Source organism: Macaca thibetana, chromosome 2, assembly GCF_024542745.1.
Source record: "Macaca thibetana thibetana isolate TM-01 chromosome 2, ASM2454274v1, whole genome shotgun sequence".
Taxonomy (NCBI): Eukaryota; Metazoa; Chordata; class Mammalia; order Primates; family Cercopithecidae; genus Macaca; species Macaca thibetana.
Genome location: NC_065579.1, coordinates 176,210,637 through 176,234,688, shown reverse-complemented (window position 1 = coordinate 176,234,688; position 24,052 = coordinate 176,210,637). Strand labels below are relative to the sequence as shown.

At 40.7% G+C, this 24,052-nt stretch overlaps 2 protein-coding genes across 8 annotated transcripts in view; one reads left to right on the top strand and one right to left on the bottom strand.

Moving 5' to 3' along the window:
* Window positions 1–7,281, top strand: part of CRYBG3 (crystallin beta-gamma domain containing 3) — a 120,981-nt gene extending 113,700 nt beyond the window's left edge. For both annotated transcript variants that reach the window (XM_050782013.1, XM_050782014.1), the window contains 3 exons: window positions 3,468–3,626; window positions 4,611–4,770; window positions 5,527–7,281. In XM_050782013.1, coding sequence (XP_050637970.1) covers window positions 3,468–3,626; window positions 4,611–4,770; window positions 5,527–5,615 — 408 coding nt within the window. In that variant the 3' untranslated portion in view covers window positions 5,616–7,281. The remainder of the gene's footprint in view (window positions 1–3,467; window positions 3,627–4,610; window positions 4,771–5,526) is intronic.
* RIOX2 (ribosomal oxygenase 2) overlaps window positions 6,548–24,052 on the bottom strand; it is a 28,093-nt gene continuing 10,588 nt past the window's right edge. For 3 of the 6 annotated variants that reach the window (XM_050782061.1, XM_050782062.1, XM_050782063.1), the window contains 8 exons: window positions 23,758–23,877; window positions 21,324–21,452; window positions 16,688–16,791; window positions 13,052–13,154; window positions 12,110–12,281; window positions 9,625–9,713; window positions 8,090–8,179; window positions 6,548–7,634 (listed from right to left, as the gene is read on the bottom strand). In XM_050782061.1, coding sequence (XP_050638018.1) covers window positions 7,476–7,634; window positions 8,090–8,179; window positions 9,625–9,713; window positions 12,110–12,281; window positions 13,052–13,154; window positions 16,688–16,791; window positions 21,324–21,452; window positions 23,758–23,877 — 966 coding nt within the window. In that variant the 3' untranslated portion in view covers window positions 6,548–7,475. Of the gene's footprint in view, window positions 7,635–8,089; window positions 8,180–9,624; window positions 9,714–12,045; window positions 12,282–13,051; window positions 13,155–16,687; window positions 16,792–21,323; window positions 21,453–23,757; window positions 23,878–24,052 lie in introns of those variants that run through there. The other 3 variants (XM_050782064.1, XM_050782066.1, XM_050782067.1) reach the window with 2 other exon arrangements.

Below are 24,052 nucleotides of genomic sequence, written 5' to 3'. Positions count from 1 at the left end.
AAGGACTGTGCATGTTTTGCTCATTGTTCTACCCCTAGTGCCTGAAACAATGTCTGGAGTATTGTAAGAGCTGAGGAACTATTTGTTTAATGAAGGAATGAATATATCAGTGGATGGACCGATGATATTATGCAAAGTATAATGGAAAATATAAAGATAGATGTGATTTCTGCCATTATTATTAAAGCTTACATTTTTGTTGGGTAAAACATGTCCAACTCAAAGCAGTAACATAAAATGCAAAACAATGCATAATTATCCAAAAGCCACAGGCAGTCCCTGGTTCAGAGAAAGGAAGTATCAACATGTTTAGGAGTAGGAGGGAGGTTTCATGGAAGGTGGAAAACCCAAGTGAAACTGTCAGGGGTGTGACGGCCCGTGGATATGGCATTAGTACCTCTCTCTAATCTCTTTAGAACACTATATTGCTTGAATCCAACAACAGTCCTTTGAGGTAGGAATTATTCCCATCTTCTAGTTGGAATAATAAGGCTCTGAGAGAATAAGGCTCCAACTGGAAAATGGGGATAATGATTCCTACCTGTGACAATAGAAGCACATTGACAAAAGTCATCCAAGTGTCAGAACCAGGATTTGAACCCAAATCTACGCTTTAAAATCTGTGTTCCGAAGCAACCACACTCTACGTTCCATCAGCCTAAGATGAGCACTTAGAGAGTACCACCTATTTCAGGCACTGAGCTGAATACAGCCTAGTGGGTCTAAATGCTGAGGCTCTGATGTTCTGACCTGACACTTATTTAACCCTCACTTAAGTGTTAAATAAATGGTAACCAATAAAATATTAACCTAATTTATCTTCTCTCACCCTCTTCACATGCACACGTGCACACACACCATGCTTATCCCACCACTCATGAGTTCTGTTGGTTCGAATCCTGGCTCTGTCATTTGTAAGCAATGCAGCTTGGTGAGTCACTTCATTTCTTGGCACTTCAGGTTTCTCACTGGTGAAGCAATGATCACAATGCTTACATCTCATTGCTGTGACGGTTGAGTAAGATAATGTGTATGAACAGTCTGATATGGCTCTGGCTCATATTACTATGGTAACATACTGATTTTGAAAGTGTGTTTTTTTGTTGTTCACAATGTCCCTTGAGATGCTCTTTTGAGGGATACTGAAACATTAGTGGCTTTCCTGGCAGAGTGTGTGGTACAGGATCTCATGACCTTTACATCTTGCTTATTCCCCACTCCTATCATGTGGAACAGGAAGTAAGCCCACTGAAAAGCCATCGGAAAAAGCAAAGTAGAGATAGGAATTCATTTTAGCTTTTACTAACTACATCATAATGCTGACCCTCTGTTAGACATTTTAGTAGCTAAGTTCAACACTGAAAATATGTTCCTCATTTTTTAATGGTGGTTCCTTGTTGGGGAAGGATGTCCCTGCCTATTGCTCAGGATTCTCTGGTAAAGGAGAGAACAGCCACCTCTACTTTTACAAGGAAGTTGTTTTTTTTTTTTTTAACAAGAATAGTATGCTGTTTTCTTTCATTGTGCTTTAGGAGCTACCCGATTCCTCTTCTGATTAAACATTTAATTTCAAAATAATATTTTAATAGATTATTTTTCCTGTTGTTTATTTAGGTCACAGTTTTGAAATCCAACAAAGGAATTTGAGTTTCTAAAATAGTAGTGTGTGGGTCACATTTAAATTTGTGGTAAGGTTGTTGGTACTGCTTTAGTTCATATTCTCGTTTAGAAATTCAGGACTAATTAAAATGTGATCCTCTTTGAGGCTGGGAATTAGGAAGTCACTAATATATATATAATGTATATCAGTGTTTTTAAGTATAATTACAGAGGAGTCAGACTACAAATGTGTAATAAGGGTAATTAGTACCTTGCTTGAGTTAATTTATTAAAACTGTGATGTTTGGTCCTAAAGTAATTGGAATTCTGTCATCTGTGAAGGTCACGCCTGTTTTCTTATATGTACAAGGTAATGAAAATGTAATAAAGATATACTGAAGCCTCAAGAATTAATAATTGCAGTGGGAGATCAGGCTGAATTATAGACATTTAAGTACACTACTGTTGCGTTGTTAATGTTGGAAGTAGGGATTTGAAACATTTAAAACATTTTGCCAAGTAGAGATCTTGTTCACCTGCTTTAAATGGCCAGATAATTTGACCTTCTATTGCCTTAAGTGCTGAGAATGTGTATTTCCTTAGGAAGGCTTAATTACCAAAATTCAGTTGGCTTCATGTTGATCTATCAAGTTTCAAAAATAGTAGACTGTTCATTGGTGCTCTTACCATATTACCTATTGCATTTACCTAAGCACTTATGTTTCTTAGCATGAAAGTGCTCTCAAGTAAGAGACCATTTGTTATTACTAAGCCAGGGTCCTAACTGGGATGGTAATGAGATGAACCAAAGGTGGGGATGTTGGGTGTCATGTATCTTATTACATTAAGCCTGGAGGCCTAAGTCATAGGGCTGAAATAATGGTTTCTGTTGTGCTTCGATTATGTCCCCTGCCTTTCATTGTCTTACACGGCCACCTTTGGAATTCGTCTCTTCTTCCCTGTGCCTAAGAGCAACTAGTGCATTTCAACATAGGTCTGAGAGCATCCTAGTTAAGAGGAACCTGGCTTCTTTGTATCTGTGTTCACCTTATTTGTAAAACTAGGGTCATAATTGTACTTTCTTAATAGGTTTTTGTGGTTATTCTGAAAAATAACAATGGCACAGAATGCATTTAGCATGCTGCTTACACATACTACATGTTCAATAAATATTAGCTATTCTCCTTAGAGGCAAGTCCCAGGTTTAATATTTTAAAACTTTTTATATGTATCTTAAAACTTCCAGGCCAAGGGGACGAAGTCCTTTGTTACACAATTTTTGAGTACCTCAGTATAGTCATTAAACATACATGGTCTCTACTTTTGAAGAAATAAAGGTCTTATGTAAACAAGTAATCACAGCTACTAGGGTCCTCAGCTGTCTGGGTTTTTCAAGACATCCCAGGGCCAACTTAATGGCATTTAGTCATAGCTCCACAGTATGTCTGATTGTCTTTCTGAAGTTGTTACAAAATCCTTGTAGGTAATACCTTACCCTTATTCTAACTCGCCTACCTCCCTCAGCACAGCTGGGACATGCTAGTTATTGAATGAAACTCATCAAGTCCCTAATTCTTTACCACCTCACTCCTTGCCACATGGAATTCTAGTGAAAGAAACTTTTACTTTATGCTGTTCAAAAGGGCCCTTTTCACAAAGTGTAATAGAGACTGTACAATTTAAGCTTTGTGCTCCATGGCCTATGGATTTACCATATTTATTTATGCAGATTTACTAAAGGGAATAAGAGTGAAACTGATATAACTAAGATAGTTACCTCCCACTTTCCCTCCCAGCTTTCCTCCTCTGGAATTATTCACTTCCAGATTCAAAAGGTTATTTCTAAATGGCTGTTTCTCCTGTCATAGCCTGCAGTGTACATCAGAATAAAGAACCGTGCCCAGGATGAATATCTGACAGTCACTGGAAATCTAGCAGACACCAGGGCAACATCTGTGTGCATTTCTCCTTATAGTGGAAAGGATACTCAGATCTGGCACTACTGCCGAGGACTCTTTAAATCCAAGGTAAGCAATCCTACTGATACAGTATGCCACTTTCTGGCCTTAGTTTTTTGTTTTGAAAACTAGAATCTTGTCAAATCAACGGGCATGATAAAACAGTGCAACTTCTTAGAAACAGGTGTTGATTATAAAAATACTGCCATATATTACTAAAACATTTATATAAAATTGACTTAATTTTTTGATCTAGATAATCCAGTTTCAATTTTTAAGTAAACACAAAGGTTATCACATACTATGGATATACCTAAGTGATTTTTTATTTACAACCAATGGTATAAGTCACCAGATCTAAGCTGGACAATGTGCTTTTGCAAGACGTTCCTTACTTGATGGCCCAGATAAAATCAGCTATGTCTGATTCTAAATAGGTTGAAACCCTTTCACTTTCAAAGTATACAAAAGAAGCAGTAGAAAAAGAAAGCTGTTATTGGAAGAAGCTTAGAAAATAAAATTTAGGGTTGTTCTTTTCTATGACCCTCCCATTATGTTTAATGCATTGGGAATAGAACACTAGTTTTAAAACATTCAAACTGTGTTTTATTGCATCACCAATGGATTATCTTCTTTTTTTCATGCTTCAAAAATGAAAAACATTTAAAAGTAATTATTTTCTGGATATCTTTAGCCCATCATGCAATGTTTTCGTAAGAAAACCAAGTTCAGCATAATACATTTTAAGCAAACAAGGGTTTAACATTTAATTCCAATTCAGCAAATCTTTATTGAACATCTGTGTCAGACGTAGACATCCTATTAAAAACAAGTACCTCTATTTCAGTTGGTTTATTTCTGTACCATTTCCTACCCACAGCCATAAAGAAGACATTAAAAAAGGCTTACTGAAATTATACTATATAGTATTTTTTTTAGACAAGACATACATACTTCAGGTCTATGATTTGTTTACCTAAGAGAAAAGGGACCTAATTCAACTTACTTTAGCAAACACAGTATTGCCAATTAATCATTTCTTAACCCTTTCAGGCCAGTGATACATGTCTTGATGTGATTGGTGGCCGGGACACACCTGGAGCTAAAGTAGCTCTATGGACTGAACATGGGCAATTCAGGCAGAAGTGGAGACTGAATCAGAATGGAACTATCAGCTCTTATCTCAGTGATCAACTTGTCCTCGATGTTAAAGGTGGGCCTTTATAAAATGATACCCAATGTTGGGTCCCTGGATATTAGTTTCAGTTCCACATCTCCTCATTTTGGGTAAAGGACATCCTTATGTATAAGAGAAATGTTACATCATTTAAAATTATGCTTGAAAAAAAAACAATTAGCAGAAAAAGCCAAACAACAAAGCTTAGGGTTTTTGTTCATTAGTACAGTTGTAAAACTTGCATTTGCTACATGAACTCAGAACAGTTCTAAATTCGAAGCACCATAAACCCATGAATATCATCTGTTTCTTAGAAACATCTCCAGCTTTTCGCCAGGAATTGCCATGGTCCTTCAAACACTCAGCTCTAATTTATGGTAGGTCTCAATTAACCTTGTTTTTGAATTCAGCAAGGTCAGGGCCAGTATTATTCATGGCTGTTGCTTTAATTGGGTTAGTCAGTTTTGTTGGTGTAGAAACAAAAACACAGTACCTGACATTCAGCTAGAGTTCTCTCAGAGCACTCTGTTGTAAAGAATCGCATTGTTAAGGCATGCCGCTTACACAATCATGTATTATACCTTTTAGTATTTCAATTTGAGTCATAATAAGGTCCAATTTGAGGTGAATAATGGCTAAGCCTGTTCAGACTCAGCTTCCCATTTCAGACTTCTTTGTAAATGACACATTAATCCACTGAAATGGTGAGCTGAACAGAAGCTTGTGAAAATTGTGAAATTGCTAAGCACCTGCCTGAACAAATAATCTTTTCTTTTGGAATTTCTATTTTAGGAGGAAATTATTGTGACAAGACTCATGTAATTGTAAATCAGCCCCTGGAGGGAGAAGAAACACAGAAATGGGACATTGAAATATTATGAGAGAATCAACATCCCTAGAAAGAGTGAAGGAGGAAGAAACTCACATCTGTCATTGTCTCGTAGACATGGAAAGGAAGCTACTATCCTCACACTCCTGGATCACTGAGCAGAATGAACATTCTCTCCAACCTCTGAGACTATCGCTCTTAACCATGGAAAAGCTCAAAATATTCTTGCCATTACTCAGTGTTCCTATAAAGAAAATATTATGATGTCTGGCAAAGGTTCTATTCCTGATCTCCAGCTGTGGTGAGCAAGTTTCCTGAAGTGTTTATTTTCTCTCCTATCCACCAAACGTGAATGCTATTCCTGATGGCCTGTTATTGGACACTGGTGATGCTGTTATCCTGTAGTATTTATTAATATCCTACCTAGATGCTTGTATGAGTACAAAGCATAAGGGAACAGATTCCTATAGGTCAAGTCATACTTTTGCAAACAGATGAGTAATTTTTTTAGCAACATCTGAAAATATATATTAAACTTTCCTAGATAAACTTTAAGGTTTCTATACTGAGACTTTTATAACACACCTCATAAGTATTTATTTTTACTTGTAACTAACCCCAGGCAGGGACATCAGCTTTGTTAGGAATAAGGCACAAGTAGTAAAGTATTTTCTGTAGCTATTGTTTCCTCAGTCCTTCAAACTAGAACAGTACAAATAACCTATGACCAAACTTGCACTCTTACATGTTAACCAAGACATCCCTTTAGGTGACAAGACTCTACAACAGTGGTTACCTGTCTCCACGCTGACACTTCATCCTAGATTTAAGGAGAGGCAATTTTTTTTTTTTTTTTTTTGCCTCAAGTGAAGAGAAATTTCAAATGTCCAAATTAAAACAAAGTAGCATTTGAACCTTGACCTTACCATCTTTTTAAATAAATGTGGAGTTGATTTCTCTACTAAATAATAGAAGCCTCACTTCTTCACTCCCATGGTAAGTAACTTTTATTTAAGTAAACTCAGGCAGGAAATCACCTTTGACTTGGCTTCCAGTAGTCATTACCACCTTTTACTGCACAATTCACAAGCGTTTTTTTCCTGCTGAATGGGATTGAGACTTACATTAAGACAACTTTTCCTTTTATCCCCAACTTTTGCCAGAAAGCAGAAAAATGCTCTATTTTTATAAAGATTAAATTCTCTGGTGATATTTTAAAAAATATCAACCTATATGCACTTTAGAATGTAAAATAACAGTGAGTATTTTAAACTCGAAGACCCACTATTTTGAGTATTTTTTATAGACTTAGTTTTTCCATGTAAATACTGGGTTTTTTCCTCCCTCAATTTCAGGCTTTTCTCCATCTTTTAAGCAGCCTCTGTAACTCCCTTTTGTCCACAGGTGTTGTGTGCCTCTCATTGTGGGGGAGTATTATTTAATAAAATTTATGTTACAGGATAACTTTTAGTGGGCATGGGCTTGTCTATACACAAAGGTATGTATATTTTCATTGTAAAAAAACAATTTAAAATTTTTTCTTATTTTAATTGTTGGAAATTTTTCTAGAGCCAAAGCAGCTCTTTAAAGAAGTTGTTTCTTCCAAAGAACAAAGCCAGGTTAATGACATTCAATTCTAAATGATACATTGGAATTGTGCCTTTTCTACCACACTGGATTAAATAAACTTGTCAAAATATGGTTTTTTCATTTTCTGAGACACTTGATAATTTGCTGTTCTTTCATGTGCCCCTGTTAGTACACTTGGCCAAATGACCACCTATAATAGGGAGGTCTCATGTTAATAGATACGCAGGTAAGGAAACTTGAATTCATCCTCTCCTCGGCTCAGGTCTTTGCTTTTCTTTTAATATGTGCATATAAAATAGTAGCATTTGATTCGGCAAAGGCACTAGACTACCTGAATCAAACATTCTGTCCAGAGGGATAATACCAGGCTTTCCCTTTCCTCATCTGTAGTAAGTTTCAGGTCCTTGACAGAAATAGTGGAACTGTTCCAAATTTGCTTCAGTGCATCCAAATGTGACAAAGGAAAGCGAAGTCCATGAGACTGAAAAAGGATACATTAATTAGTCAAAAATATGTATACTACTTATGTCACTGAAGTGGCATTTTCCTGTAAATTTATTCTCAATACATTATTTTTGATACCCTTCATGAGTATTTTAGATATGCTACAATTAGATGATAACATAAAAGATGCCAACTTCTATATAAAAGGGATCCTAATTTATGTAGTAAGTGATATTAGTAATTTGAAATGCTTTACATTATACCATTCCTATAAGGCTACAGGTCCCAGCTAGTAAGCTTTAAAACTGGTGTGCATGTATCACAGAAATGTCTGACTTAATCATCCCCATGAAGGAGCTCTGTGAGTAGTGCAAAATGGTAAGTCCACAGTGCAGCCATAAAAAGCATATTACCTATAAATCAAAAATAATCCATTCTTCCCAACCACCACCCAAGGCACAGGATAGGCATTTGTTTTCAGTTGGAACAAACCTCTGTTTCCTCCTCATTCCCCATCATGTGTGTCTCTCTCCTATTCTTTAAGGAATGATAGATGTATACCATCTTTTCTTGAGCTTCATCCTTTGGGAAAAAAATAAATGCATTAGGCCATCAACAACACAACACTGAGGATGTCAGTGCTAGAAAGGTTTTCCAATAGGTCAACATCAAGAAAAATCTTAAAAGCCTTGGTGTTCAAGTGAAATTTACTGAAAACTGTAAAGAATCCTTTTGGCAAAAAGTGATGGGTGTGTGCATCCACACAATGTCTACACTTCATTAGTCACCACAGGTTACTATTTGTATGTGGCAATAAGTTGTTAAAACAGCTGGAGTGCCACCTGGAAGAGCATCCTCAGGATTTAATGAAAAAGCAATGATTTATGTATCAACTTACCAATGACATGCTCAGTTTTTTAAATCATACCTGCATTGTCTTTTTTGGAATCAAAAACATCTGACATTCCTAGGTATAAACTGACAATTTATGAACATCATGAAGTCATTAACTCCTGAGAAATACCAGCTGTGTGATCTATAAAAAACTCCATTTCAATTACAGTACCCTTCCACATGGTCCCTATCTCCTTTCACCCCCCATCTTACACAGTGCAGTTTATCGTCTCTTCCACAGCCTTTAGTCATTCTTTGTCACCTCTTAGATAAGGGCAAAAAAATCTTAGCCTAGCATACAATGTCTCAAACTGACTGGTTATCAGAATCACTGTTTTTTTTTTTTTTTAGACAAGGATGTAGGAATGTGTACTTTTGATTCCAAAAAGACAGTGCAGGTAGGATTTAAAAAACTGAGCATTCCAAGTCTGGCCCTGACGGCTGGAAAATCTGGTTATTGAGACATGTTGAGAACCCCTCTTATCCCCCTTGATCATTCATAGGATAGCTCCTCAGAGAGCTGATTAGGAGGAATGGGGAAAAGCCATATGGTATGAGATGGTTCTTAGGACTGTACAGGGAGCTCTATGAAAACATAAATCCAAAGGCTCCAAGACCAGGTGAAACTCAGGAATTTATAATTTTAAAAAGCTTTCCAATCGACTCCATGATCAGTTAGCCAGTTTGGGGAATCACTGGGCTAGGAAGCAAAGTTACAGAATACAGACTTTGTTGTCCATGATCTACAGGATAGAGTTTAAGTAGATGCAATATCCACAAAACCACATAGAGAGACAGATGTGCACAGTGTGGAGGACTGGGGCTGGGAAACTCATGAATGAGGTCTGTGGCTGTCCAAGCAGGAACAGTAAGGCCTGAAGTAGGATGGGAAGCAAAGACTAGACATCAGTCACCACATAAAGGGAATGAAGGAATGTTCTGTGAGGATGAGGGCAGGAAAATATGGAATTGGAACTGTGAGATTTGGTCATCATCTGACCTGAAGAAATGGCATTAAACTGAATGCAGGTGGATTCCTAAAGATGGGCAGAGACCAGTGGTTAATCTGATAACCGAGGCCTCTGATGAAAAACACCCTGAGAAGAGAGGAAATCTCCCTCTTGGATACTCACAGATTGATCCTGATCTGGCAGTACTGTGAGGACAATGTGGTCTTTAAACTGCAGTCTCACTACACTGTCCAACCTCGGTAACTTTCCACCTAGAAAACCCCAAAGAGAGAAAGCTGACCTTCAAAAAAGGAAACAGGCAGATTCAAACTTGCTTACAGACATAGGAAACACTTTTACTAACAATTTACAGGTGAATCCAAACATGGCATACACTCCAACTGGACTTTGCTTACCCCAACATTGTACTGATATTATAGTTCACATCGTTATGGAGCTCATTCTTACAGTAAAGACAGACATAGAATTAGATAAATACCAATGTAAGTTTATAAGTACAATAAATAGACAAAAATAATACCATCGAAGTACACACACATAAGTATCACAGCACATAAGGCTGTGGTGCTTTCTGCACAGAACACTCACTCCTCCAGTTTCCTCTACAAGCTTCTTGCTCAACATGTGGACTCTGGAAGGACGACCTGAGTTCAAAATTGCACTATTCCACCAATTATTAGGCGTGTGACCCTGGTCAATTATTCAGTCTATGTAAGTCAAGCATAGTATCCTATAAAAGCCATCTAATAAAGTCCACAGAAAAAAAATTTTTTTTTTCCAAATTGGATTTAACTTAGTGGAACAATACAAAATAAAAACAGACTAGCCTTACAGGGTCATCTGCGTGGGGAAAGATTTGTGAGGGATCATCACTTTATTGAATATAATGGCTAAGGAAAACACTGAAGTAATCTGGGCCATAAGCTGGTGCATAAGCAAACTGTTCTGCTAAAGATTAAACCATGTGCTTGTAAAACATTTGCTATTTTAAATAGATACAATCAAAAACAAATTCTAAGCTTCCTCCAAAGACTATAATAAAAATGTATACAGAATCAGTGTTGGAAGGGACCTTATAGATTATCTCAGTGGTTCTCTCTTGGTCATAAATAAGAGTTTTATAAAAGTTAGTAAGAAATACTCTTTTCACTCAACCCTGAGAAAGAACAGTAGCCAAAAAGCTGGCCTGGCAGTCACAGCTAGGTCTTGGTGTTCCCCTGTTGAACACAGGCAGTTCCACAGAATGCTAACATCAGAGATCACTCTGTGACCGTGATAGGTGAAGACAAAACACCATCGCTCCATACATACTCATGTCTAAACTCAGGCAAGGCAAGAACATATTCCAAACCACAACACTGACCAAACGTCCCCCTACTCTGGCTAATCAGTGACCATGTCTGCTTTACCACTGATAACTTCAGCCTCATACATCCCTCCTCCTACCTACCAGGTAACATTTAGGAGACTTAATCCTAGAATCCCTTCCATTTCCTGACAACATCCAATCCAGAGCAAAGCCCTGCTTCCTTGAACCCTCTCCAAAATCACCTTACACCTGAGTCCTATAAATCTTTTCTAACACCCTTTTACTGAGATGCCCTGCAGTCCCCAGTGGTGTGTGGTCTTCCCACTGCACCAAGTCAATAAATCCAATTTGGTCTGAATTCAGGAGTATGTTCTTGGTGGTCTTTGCTATAGGACATTGACATCATCCATCTGGAAGTCATCAATGACATCATCCATGCAGAAGTATGTTATATCAATTGCAGGCTAAATCTGTCATAAATTAGGCACCTGTACCTTGGAGAAGGCTGACAATAATCTTGGACATTTCTTGAATCTCACTGGCTGATGGCACCCATTTTACCTATGCTATGATTTGGATGTTTGTGCCATCCAAATCTCATGTTCAAATTTGATCCCCAGTATGGAGGTGCAGCCTAAGGGGAGGTGTTTGGGTCACACTGCGGGGAGCAGATCCCTCATGAATAGATTAATTCCCTAGGGTCGGGGGCGGTGAGTGAGTTCTTGTTCCGTTAGTTCCCATGACAGCTGGTGTTAAAAAGAGCCTGGCACTTATCCTCGCTCTTGCTTCCTCTCTCACCATGTGTTCTGCAAATGCCGGCTCCCTTTCTCCTTCCACTGTGAGTGGCCTGAGGTTTTCTCCAAATGCAGATACCAGCACCATGCTTCTTGTACAGCCTGCAGACCATGAGCCAAATAAACTTCTTTTCTATATAAATTACCCAGCCTCACGTATTCCTTTAAGCAACACAAACAAAGACAACCCATCCCTGACTTAATTCCAACAAGATTATTTCAATGTTCAAATTTTTAAAACTTCCTGAAGACTATGAATACCAGAGTACCTATAAATATACATATTTCTCACCCAAAAGGACAGGGCTCTTATTTCCCATCAGGCTGGGATACAAGTTCTTTCCAAATGACTTCTAAGATGCAGGTTACTAAAGGTTGAGTGCAGCACATCTCGTCTGACCACATACACTAAGGATGGATGTAGGTCCACATTAACATGAAAGCACTTCAAACTTTCCATCTGTTCGAAGAGGCGCCTACCCAGAAAAACCGCAAACATCCTGCATTAGCCTCTGACCACCCAGAAGAAAACAGCAAGCTCCACCTGGTGTTGACAGCTCTGCCCCATCTCCCGCAGAGTAAGGGGGGAGTCTGTGCATAATAAAATCCTTCTTCATGTCTGAGGAAAGCAGTTCTTTGGTGCCCTCCAGCCGGTCCGCAAGCGTCCTCAGGAAGCCACTTAATCGTCTTGTTGCAACAGTTGTGGATTCCACCTGCTAGGAACACAGAAGTGAGTCCTGGCCCAGATGCCAGCAGAACTTACTGCCCAGCTCAGTCTCCACAGTAGACTGCAAAACTGCCAGCCACCCGGGACGAACATTAATCCATGTCATTCCAAAGGGGAAGGGACAACCTGAGCCCCTAAGAATATCTCATCATTTCCTTATAAACACTGTTAATTCTAAGCTGCCTGTTGTTTGCAAAAAATTTTCAGAATTTTGTCTAGAAATAGAGATCCTTGAGAAAATGGTACAGTCTAAGCTCTGCCTTTTGGAAAGCAGGTCACTGTCCTAAGACGAATGCTTCAGACAGAGAAAGCAACCTTTGCTCAACTCAGCTCTAATCCACTCATCTCAAAACTAATCAAATAACACCCCAGTTTCAAAAGGTAATAAAAGAACAGGAGGCCAATGAATACACCGAGGCCAGGATCTCCAGTACAGTGAATCTCTCTTAACTAGTAATCTGATGTGTGCTAAATCTACAGTTCTCCTGCCATATTATTCATTTACTCAACCAACATTTTCACACTGCCTGCTACTGCCACTGTGAAATAGAGAGCTGTCTGGACAACATCACAGTTCTCTGGATCACCACGTAACACACGGCACTCCACTCATTCTGCAAATCACCCAGCTCAGCAGTGCAGCACAGTAGACAAGCCTGGCTCATGTAGGAAGAAGTATCCTGGGCTCCTTAAGGTAGGACTTCAGCTGGCCTGGGGCTGCAGCTACCATCTTTCATCCTAGCTGCCTTTACTCCTTACCAGGAGCAGCTGCCGGGGTATGCCGGCCCGTAATTCCACGTCTTCCTTTGCAGTATCAAATACAAGCCCCGAGATGGTATCCAAAAGGAAATCTCCCCATGAACTAGGATATGCACCAAGGGGGGAAAAAAAAAGCCAAAACAGTGAGCACAGACGAAATATACATAAAATAGTTATTGCTAGTAAAGCCAAAAGCTACAGATTGGATTATGGCTTCCCTGTCCAGGCATTTTGAGTTCCATTAATTGGACATTACTCAGCATGGAAATCTAAGACCTTCATCAACCACCCTGTGTCCTCCCTCCCCATTCCAGACGCTCACTTGCAAAATTAAAAGTGGGAAGCTAGGCTTCAATACTGATTTCTCTTAAAAGCTCTCAGAAAATCAACCATAGACTTCCATAAAACAGGAAGTTCAACAGACCAAATTTTTAACAAAAGTGTCTATGAGAGGAGATTTGTAGGAAATTTAAACAGTCATTATAGGACCTAAAACCAAATTTTATGTGCAATAAATACAACAGAAATTTGGGGTAACAGCAAGATCTCTGGATTGTGTAATTATTTGAACAGTTGTATGTTACATTTTCCTTGTCACTTACAGCAAGGGATGCTATTCCTGAATAAAATATCTACCATCAATAATTCCAAAACAATTATGTCTAGCAGTGGTTTTACCAGGGGATAGAAGCCAGTGACTAAAAATAACATCGAGGGACAAGCATCCCTATTCAATTACCTTTGCTTTCTCTGGGGTATCTGGTCCTAAGTGTGTGCCGGTGTAAGAAACGCACTCTGTGGGGATGCTCTCTTTAAACATTTCTTAGCAATTTAACATTTTCCTGTGTCACCAGCAGATTTCAAACTGCCGGAGAGTGGAAAATGGAAATTCACAGTATGACTTTTACTTCTCACTCAGTAAGCAAAATTAACACTGTTATGCTTCCCTCCCAGAAAAGTTGCAAAGGAGGACAAAAGCCACATGAGAGACAGTTTTCCCAAGACGTCTACTAGCTGGCAGCCTCACTGCTTTGTGACTTAATGTGATATCCAACCCTGCATCTTTCGTTGAGTCTCAACCTGGAGGGCGTATGCAGATCTCTCAGCACATAAAATATGTGCTTCCTTTGCAGGGTTTTGTAGGTGGAAGTCATACAGCAACAGTTCGTGGAGGAATTTAGTAGAAGTTAAATAGTGCTCTTCTAAGAATATTCGGAATAGACATGGGGACTTCGCACAATTTAGGAATATCTCTTGAAGGGTTCACTTTGGTAAAACCACCAAATCAACGACATACAGCAGACCCCCAAACACTCCAACAATGCTACCTTGAGAGGTGTTAGGAAGAGGCCCCAAATATTCACCTTTCCATGGTATCTGAAGGAGCATTAGGCTCAAAGCACAGGATCATTTCTGGGGAGCAATGGCCCGCAAGTCACATCTTCTCATTCTAGCTCCAGCATCACTGACCAAGACACAGGTCAAAATCCAGCCTGGACACATTGATCATGGTACCCACCCACAACCCTAGGCAGGCAACTTCTGTAACTTAGGAAGCTCTTCTCCAGCCCCAGCTGAATGGAGAAGAAATGAATAGGACCCAGGGGCAGCCGGCCAGTTCTTCACTCTTGGGACTGGGAAACAGAGAGTGAGTCAGGTCCTTAGCAGAAGCAAAAGCTAATAGGATCAATGAGATAGAGGGAGGTCAGAGCACCAACTGGTGATGGCTTAATGTTATGAGTAAACAGAAGCTACAGAAGGAATAGAAGGGAGAAAACACCAGTTGCTAGAAAACCAGTTGGTAGCAGCAAGAGAAATGGAAAAGAGAATTACAGAAAGGGAGCAGCTGAGAAACATTAATGATGGGACACCAGCAGATGCACGATGTTCAAAGGGCCAAACTATGTGGTCCAGAACTGCTCTGAATCCAGAATGGACTTCTGATTCCAGCCTCTCCGTGGCCTGGCCCTTCTATAGTTTCTAGGACTCACTCCCTCAAGTGACTCTGTGCTTCTTGAGCTGGCTTTGGTGACTTTCTGTCCCTTAAGATGCAAGGAACCTACGTAGCCACAGTGATGAGGGCATTTTTCAAAATGGAAGCCTAATACAAGCTTGGGCTTTCTACTTGTGGGAAAGGTAGCACTACACTAGGGCCAGACCTCAGCTAGTTCCTCCAGTAAGTCTTTTAAATGTAGAGGTGAAATTCACACTGAAAAGTCTGATGAAGAAGCAGAGGTATGCTTACTAACTTGTTTTGCAAGTTCTGGCCTTGAAGGTAGGAGGGGACTTGCCATTCCTTGGACCTAGAATGTCCGCTCCTACTCTCATCTGCTGACCCACCCCTACTTACTCATCCTTAAAGACTCACTCAGCACTGGTGTTATTTCTGAAGCCTTCTCTAACCCCCCTACTTAGCTAAATGCATTCCTCTAAGCTCCAAGAGTCTCCTCCGCAAACCTACAATAGAATTTATCACACCATCTCTTCTACAACCACTTCCAAAGTATAAGCTCTCTCAAAGTCCCTTCAATACAATCTTTGAATTCCCAGCAACAAACACAATGTCTAGTACGTATCTGCTTAACACATTAACTCATGACTAGTACTTTTTTTTCCTGAGACAGAGACTTGCTCTGTCACCCAGGCTGGAGTGCAGTGGCGAGATTTGGTTCACTGCAACCTCCACCTCCTGTGTTCAAGTGATTCTCCTGCCTCAACCTCCAGAGTAGCTGGGATTACAGGTGCACACCACCACACCTGGCTAATATTTGTATTTTTTTTTTTTTTTTTTTTTTTTTTTTTAGTTGAGACGGGGTTTCACCATGTTGGCCAGGCTGGTCTCAAACTTCTGACCTCAAGCGATCCACCCCCCTCGGCCTCCCAAAGTGCTGGGATTACAGGAGTGAGCCACCATGCCTGGGCATGATTAGTATTTTAAATATGATTTGGGCCAGCAAGGTTGCTGCTTTTTGGATATAACTCACATAGCACTGCCACCCAGTGAGGAGGTACTAGCTGAAATGAAACAGGATTTTAATTGGAACTGCTGTCAGCACATGCACTTTAGTTCCTGCTGTTCCAGACTGCCTGTCCGACTTTAACTTCATGGACTGTAAAAAGAGAACCCCTCAAAAGAGATCAAGAGATTTCAATGGGTACAGAGTTTCTGTTGGAATAAAAATGTTTTAGAAACGAACAGTGGTGATGGTTGCACAAGAGTGTGACTGTAATTAATGTCAAACTATATATGCTTTAAAATGGTTCAAAATGATATATTTTATGTTCTATATATTTTATACTAAAAATAAAAAGAGAGAGTACGAGCCCAGCCTGGCGTCACTAACACACTGATGTACTCACAGCTCGTTTCTTTCTTTCCAAACTATAGGACTCTCTATTTGGGCAACGCCCCATGTCCTACATAGAGTCAGGTTCATGATGTCCCCAGGGGCAAGTCCAGAGGGGCCAGTCACATACATGGGACATCAAAGGAATGTGGAAGTCAGCAAAGGACACAGAAACCCCGGGGTCTGCACAGGAGGTAGGGGCCAACTCCCTCATGTCCCTCCCGAACGTGGCTGCTGTGGCCAGGACTCGGCGCTGTCCTAGCGTGCGCAGCCGGGAGGCCGTGTTTACTTGTTCTGGTAGGTGCTGATGGTCACGTGAGTCGAGTGGGCCAGCCCCGCAGGAGTATCCGCTTGATGAATGGTTCCTCTGGGAAAGTACAACAAATCACCCGGCTAAAGGAAGCAATAGGAAAGGGGAGAGAAGTTAATAAGTATTCCTCTCAGTCCTCTTTATTTCAGGGAGATAAATGTGGGCTTTGAGTCTCAGTTCGCCATTTGAGAAACCGCGACCTCAAGACGCAGTCGATACGCTGGGCTCATGTCATGTGCAGCTAGTCTAGCTTCTCTGTGTCCGTGAGCCTGTCACTGTTAACCACAATCCACGAGGGGCTCTCAGTGCCTGAGGAACTATCTTTTCATTCTCAAGCTGAGACTAGACTCACCTGAGAGTACCCTGTCCTGATATAGGGATCAAGGATAGTAACACCCTGTGCCTGGGAAGCCTGCTTCCTCCCTCTTGCATGCTTCAGGGGTTAACAGTAGGAGCTTTAATTTAGAGTCACATAGACACTGCCACTTACTGGCTGATGATCTGGCAATTACCTGCCCAAAGTCTCAGTTTCTTTATCTGTAAAATGGAGGTTCATAGCCCCAAAACTTACAGGATTATTCTGAGGGTTAGAGGTACTGCTTCCAAGCTCTTAGGGCCATGATGGGCATGTGATTGGATGACATGATCTTATCTGCCAGTTTCCCACTTCCTGATAATTTTTGAGTACTCCCAGGCGCAGGGTCTGTATCTTACCCTCTTGTCTTTCTCAGAGCCTACCCTAGCAAAGCACCTAGCACTCAACACAGGCTCAATGAATGTTGGGATGAATTGAAAAACTATACAATCCTTATTTGAACTGAAAAATCAGATGTCATCAAAGATTCATCATTTTCCTAGGCAGCTGAGCCTCCCTCACCCTATTCCAAGTGAATGGACCAAAACCTTCTCCCCACATTACTCCTGCCCTGAGCTACCTCCTTCCTAATCCCACTCAGGCCGAAACATTCCATACAGCAGCTACCTACAGAGAAAAGAGGGAATCTGGAGGGCAGCTCATCTTCTCTCTGCAACTACAAGAGTCAGTCTAGTGCAATGGTTAAGACCATGAGCCCTGGAGAAAGAGCTCAAGAAATACGAGCTTTAAGCAACAGGAATATATCATGATGTATATTCATAAGAGCTATCTTGGTTGCAAATTTTCCCTGAATGACAACAAACTGACAGTACTTCAAGTAAATGCTTTACTGATAATTATAACTATCGTTCACTGAGTGTCTCTGTGCCAGCCCGAGTGAGACTCTTATGTATACAGTCACACGTCACTTAACAATGGGGTTATGTTCTGAGAAAAGTGGTTTGTCACTGTGCAAACATCAAAGTGTACTTACAGATCTAGGTAGTATAGGGTACTACCAAGATTACATGGTGCAGCCTACTGCTCCTAGGCTCCAAACCTATACAGCACGTGACTGTACTGAATACTGTAGAAAACTGTAACACAATGATGTTTGTGTACTTAAACATATCTAAATGTGGACAAGCAAAAATACAGTATAAACAATAAAACATGGTACATCTACATACTCCGGGCGAGCCCATCGGTGATGGTAAGTGAATGGGAGAACCCAGGACCCCACTGTACACTTTTACACGACTAGCAAAGAAGTAGGGTTGTTCACAGCAGCATCACCACAAACACGGGAGTAATGCTTCACACTACAACATTTTACAACGGCTACAGTAACACTAGGTGATAGGAATTTTTCAGCTTCATTATAACCTCATGGGACAACTGTCACATATGTCTGTTGTTTGTTGACTAAAACGTCAAGTGGCACATGACTGTATATTTCATTGATTTCATACACATTTGCCCCACCCTCCTGGCTGGAAAAGGCAAGTAAACATCCTCCCCCACAGTCTCCTGAAGGAATGCAGTACAGCAACCCCAGAGAAACCCCTTTTGGGCTCCGGACCTCCAGAAGCGTAAGATAATGAATTTATGTTGTTTTAAACCACTGATGTAGTGGTAATTTGACAAGAAGCAACAGGAAAACAAGACAGACATACAGATATTGCCTCTAAAGATTTTTTTTTTTTTTTTGAGACGGAGTTTCGCTCTTGTTGCCCAGGCTGGAGTGCCATGGCACAATCTCGGTCACTGCAACTTCCGCCTCCTGGGTTCAAGTGATTCTCCTGCCTCAGCCTCCTGAGTAGCTGGGATTACAGGCATGAGCCACCACGCCCAGCTAATTTTGTATTTTCAGTAGAGACGGGGTTTCTCCATGTTGGCAGGCTGGTCTCGATCTCCTGACCTCAGGTGATCCACCTGCCTCGGCCTCCCAAAGTGCTGGGATTACAGGCGTGAGCCACCGCGCCCCACCTAAAGATTTTTATTGTAAAGGAGGCAGCAAAATAAAATTTTTCAATCCTCATAGCCTACAAGGTAAATATCATGATCTCCATTTTAATAAAGAGGAAACTGAGATTTGGATAAATAACTTGACCAAGGACATACAGCTAATAAGTGAGAGCAGCTGAATTCAAACTCAGATCTGTCAGATCCCTGAGCCACAGAGCGGTGTTTCCATCACAGGGGTGCTCTCATCCTGGGAGTCTGGGTCTGCAGATGAACCACACAGGCTGCCACTGGTGTAGGGGCAAGCAGCAGATAAGGGCTCCAAGGTCCCCACCGTCACCCTCTCATGCCCATCCCTCAACCACAGCCACTCAGCCTATTTCATCTTTGGGCATTGACACAAGGTTTCGCCTGAAGAGGCCCACTGGTTAAAAGCTCAAATGTGGATGGGATGCGGTGGCGGGGCGTGGCGGCTCACGCCTGTAATCCCAGCACTTTGGGAGGCTGAGGCAGGTGGATCACCAGGTCAGGAGTTTGAGACCAGCCTGGCCAACATGGTGAAATCCTGTCTCTACTAAAGATACAAAAAATTAACCAGGCGTGATGGCGGGCACCTGTAATCCCAGGTAGTCAGGAGGCTGAGGCAGGAGAATCGCTTGAATCCGGGAGGCGGAGGTTGCAGTGAGCCAAAATTGCACTATTGCCCTCCAGCCTGGGTGACAGGGCGAGACTCTGTCTAAAAAATATAAAAAATAAAAAAAAAAACCTCACATGCACATACACATACACAGTTGAACAACACTGCATAACATGGTCTTTCTCCGTCCAGGAGACTCAGGGCATCTCTTACTGGACTCTGTTCACTGCGTGTTTAATGGGCATAGCAACAATACAAAGAATCCACCCCCTTTACACTTAAAGGCCACTATGAAGCCTGACCTTCTCGGGCAGAGCAAGTAGCCAGGTCATTAGCCTGAGTAACTTAGCCCTGACCTCCAGACTATTGATGGCTTAGTCTTTAAAGATAACCAACCACGAATCTATGTAAACATGGTGCAACAAAAGCAGAAGCTGGCAAACTCTGTGAAGAGCCAAATGGAAAGACAGTACATGTTTTTGGTTTGTGGGCCACGTGATCTCTGTGACAACTAGTCCGCTCTGCTGGTGCTGAGTGAACAGTACATTAAGGAATGGGTGTGGCTGTGTTCCAATAAACTCTTTACAAAAACGGGCAGTAGGCCAGATTTTCTGGCCCATGGGCTACAGTTTGATGACCACTGACTGAAAGCATTAAAAACCCAGTAAGGTTACCTTTACTGTTGTTTATTTATTGAAGTATCCTATAATATAGGCACCCATCCTAAAAAGCAAGATTGTTTCCCTTCGTTACTGGGAGGTAGGGAAAGATCTTGAAATCAAGAAACACACAAGGCACTGAGTAAGAAACAGACTAATTATAACTTCGAGACACAAGAAAAACAATAAGTATATGCAAATGTGTCAGGTTGGCAGCATCTTTGGAATGGTTTAAAATGACTATTGTTTTAATGCTAAAGGAAATTAAGTTACATGTTTTAAGAAAGAGTATAAAGTTGAATCATGGAACTACTATCCCCGTAACATTCTTTCCCTCAACAACCTCTCCTGCTAGGGACTGGCTACGTTCCCTTCGATGTTAACTGCTCAAAGACAGATTTTCTCAGCAGTAGGATGCCAAGGATTCTGCACGTGATCAAGCCACCCGAATCCCCGGAGAAAGAATCCTCAAGAGCTTTCCTGATTACTACTGTTCTGGTAACTGTATGCAGGGGCTACAGAGATAGTGTGCCATAAAACCAGGATGAAAATGAGTCACACCGGAATTTTAGCAACAAAAAAAACTAAGGGATCCCTGGCTATCCTCTGTCTAAGCAACTTCCAGCCCTGTGCTGACCACTGTCTTAGATGTGGAGAAGCTGACCAAGGCCAGAGCTTCCATTTTTCCTTTAGAGCAGTAAATGGTTCACTGAATTCTCTTTCTTCCTGTTGAACTTGAACTGCACATGAAGACAGGTTATTTGGGAAATGAACTTAATACTTCCTTAACTCAAGTCTCCAAGCGCAAACCACCAAGACTCTTTCAGAAATTGCATGTGCTGGCTGATGGCAATGACAGTCACCCTGCCCTGAGACCCAGGGCTACATTCCCATGGGGACCAGCACACGAACTCTAAACCTTGAGCCTGAACTTGTCTTAGCAACAGAGAAAACCACAATGGCTCCAACAATGAGGTGCCCACAATGGTCATCACATACCTTCAGCATGAACTCATGCACCGGCCTGCCGATCCTTTCCTCGGCCTCCACGCTGTATTCTCGTGCCAGGGGCACAGTGGGGTGGTAGAGGCGCCAGTGTTTCTCTCCCTCCAGCTGCAGGATGAAAACCTAGAGACCCACAAGGCCCAGGAGCATCAGAGAGCTTCCTGACAAGTCACACACAAAGTGCTTCCAGAATATTAGCCCTCTAAGGGTTTAGACAAATATATAGGTGAACCTTGAACAACATAGGTTTTTTTGTTTGTTTTGTTTTTTTCTGTTAGAGACAGTCTCACTCTGCTGGCCAGGCTGGAGTGCAGTGTCACAATTTGGGGTGTTGCTTTGTTGCCCAGGCTGGTCTTGAACTCCTGGCTTTAAACAATCCTCCCGCCTTGGCCTCCCAAAGCGATTACAGGCGTGAGCCACTGCACCTGGCCTGACGGTATGGGGATGAACCGTGCAGGTGTGCTTATATGCTGATTTTTTTCAATAAATATATTGGAAAATTTGGGGGAGATTTGCAACAACTTGAAAAACATGAAAAATATCAAAAGAATTAAGAATTTCATAAATGCATCCAATATAAAAACATATAGATATTAGTCTATCATCTACTACCATAACATATTCACAAATCTATTATGAAAGGTTAAAATTTATCAAAACTTACCCATACAAATACTTCCAGACCATACATGTCACCATTTGCAGTCAAGAAAGGTAAACGAACTTAAAGATGCAATATGGAATAGCTGAATAAAATTAACTTTAGTACATATTGTACTACTGTAATAATTTTGTACTACCTCCTGTTGCTATTGCCATGAGCTCAAGTGTGATGCTAATTATCTCCACATGAACCGTTCCTCTCTCCAGTGAATTGTGTATCACAGTAAAAAGTGATCTCTCAACAGTTCTTGTGTATTTTTCATCATGTTGAGTGCAACACCTTAAGCCTTGAATAATACCATGGGACCCATATGAAGTGCCACTATGACTACTCCAAGTACTCCTGAGAAGCAGAAAAAAGTTGTAACATTACAAGAAAAAGTTGAATTGCTTGATGTGTGCTGTAGACTAAGGCCTGCAGCTGTGGCTGCCCACAGTTTCAGATGGACAATTTAGCTTGTAAACAAATGATGTAAACTCACAGTATTGATACAGTACTAGAAATATATTTTCTCTTTCTTCCAATTTTCTTAATAACTTTTCTCCAGATTACTTTATTGAAGAATAAAGTATACAACACATATAACATACAAAGTAAGTGTTAACCAATTTATGCTATCAGTAAGATATCTAGGCAATGGTAGGCTACTAGTAGTTAAATTTTGGGGGAGTCAAAAGTTACAAGCGGATTTCGGACTGCACCAGGTGTTGGCAGCACTAACCCCCACTCTGCTCAAGGGTCAACGGTACAAGTTTCCGATAAAAAATAAAAATGAAAGATGAGAAATGCATGTCATTCCACAGCTAAACGGAAGTTGCCACTACTGGGTTTTATTTTTAAAAACAGGGAATCATGAATCCTGACACTTGATATTCATTCTTTTCACTTTCTTAGAGCCTCGCTGAGTTCTTTATATTCCACTATCTCATTCCTTTAAATCTTCTATCAGACAGCTGAAAGCCCATAATCTCTGATGGAAAAGCCAAGCTTCAGATATTACTGAAGGTCTAAATCCTGAATGTTGAAAGGGCCTGGGCAGACAGGAAAAGTTAGCATTTTTTATTCTTTAATCAGTCAAAGATATTTTAATATTCTATTAAAAACCTTAAAAATAACATTTTGGGAAAATGTATTGATGTCAAATTGCTACCACAGGAGAAAAAGGGGACTTTTTACTAATAACTCTGTGTTTACACCTTATATGAGGACAAAAATAAAACTATGGAATACATAAGCCAAAGAGTTAAATTTGTTTGGCAGCCACATCAGAGTGAAATCAACACTTGTCAAGATGCCAATACTTAAGTGAAACCATGACCCTCATTCAAGCTGCCCCAAGATTTTCACAAATGGAAAATATATACATATTTTTGGCAGCTACTGAAAAAGAACAAAATGAAAGCAGATGAAGGATTGTGACCTCACCTTATTAAGGACCATACTTTGTGAAATTAAAGGAAAAGCCAAGCACACCTTTCTGTAGATAAATTCAATAAATACTTGTTTCAAAGGAATGTGTGGCTCTTTAAATTAGTAAGGTTGGAAACAATCTCTTCCTTTGAGACAGAATGGGAAACCAGTTTAGTGGGATTTACTTTGGCCCAACATTTTGATGAAATCAATATCTCCAGACACTGCACAGAAAGAGTGAATACAGACCTAAGAGCCTTAGAGAATAATGTGAACTCACCCTGACAACTCTACTAAACCAGGCTCTCAACAACTTGTTCTTCCCAGCATGGAGCAATTTTCTCCCTCTCTTACCTCGACATCATCATAATGGGGCGGTAGGCCCTGAGATCCTGCGGGAGTTATGTACACATTCGAGCCAACCAAGGAGCCAAAGTAACATTCCAGCTTCTCCTGGATCCTCCAAAGCTCATCCTTTACAAAAAAGGAAAAAAAAAGGGTCCGGGGGTGGGGGTGGTGAAAAATGTATTAGAAATAAGAGTAAGAGCATGCTCTTGTTCACTTAGGAAGTCTTTACTGCGCAACTATTATATACCAGACACTGGGAATTATGCAATGATACAGCCAATACCCATGGCCTCAAAAATCT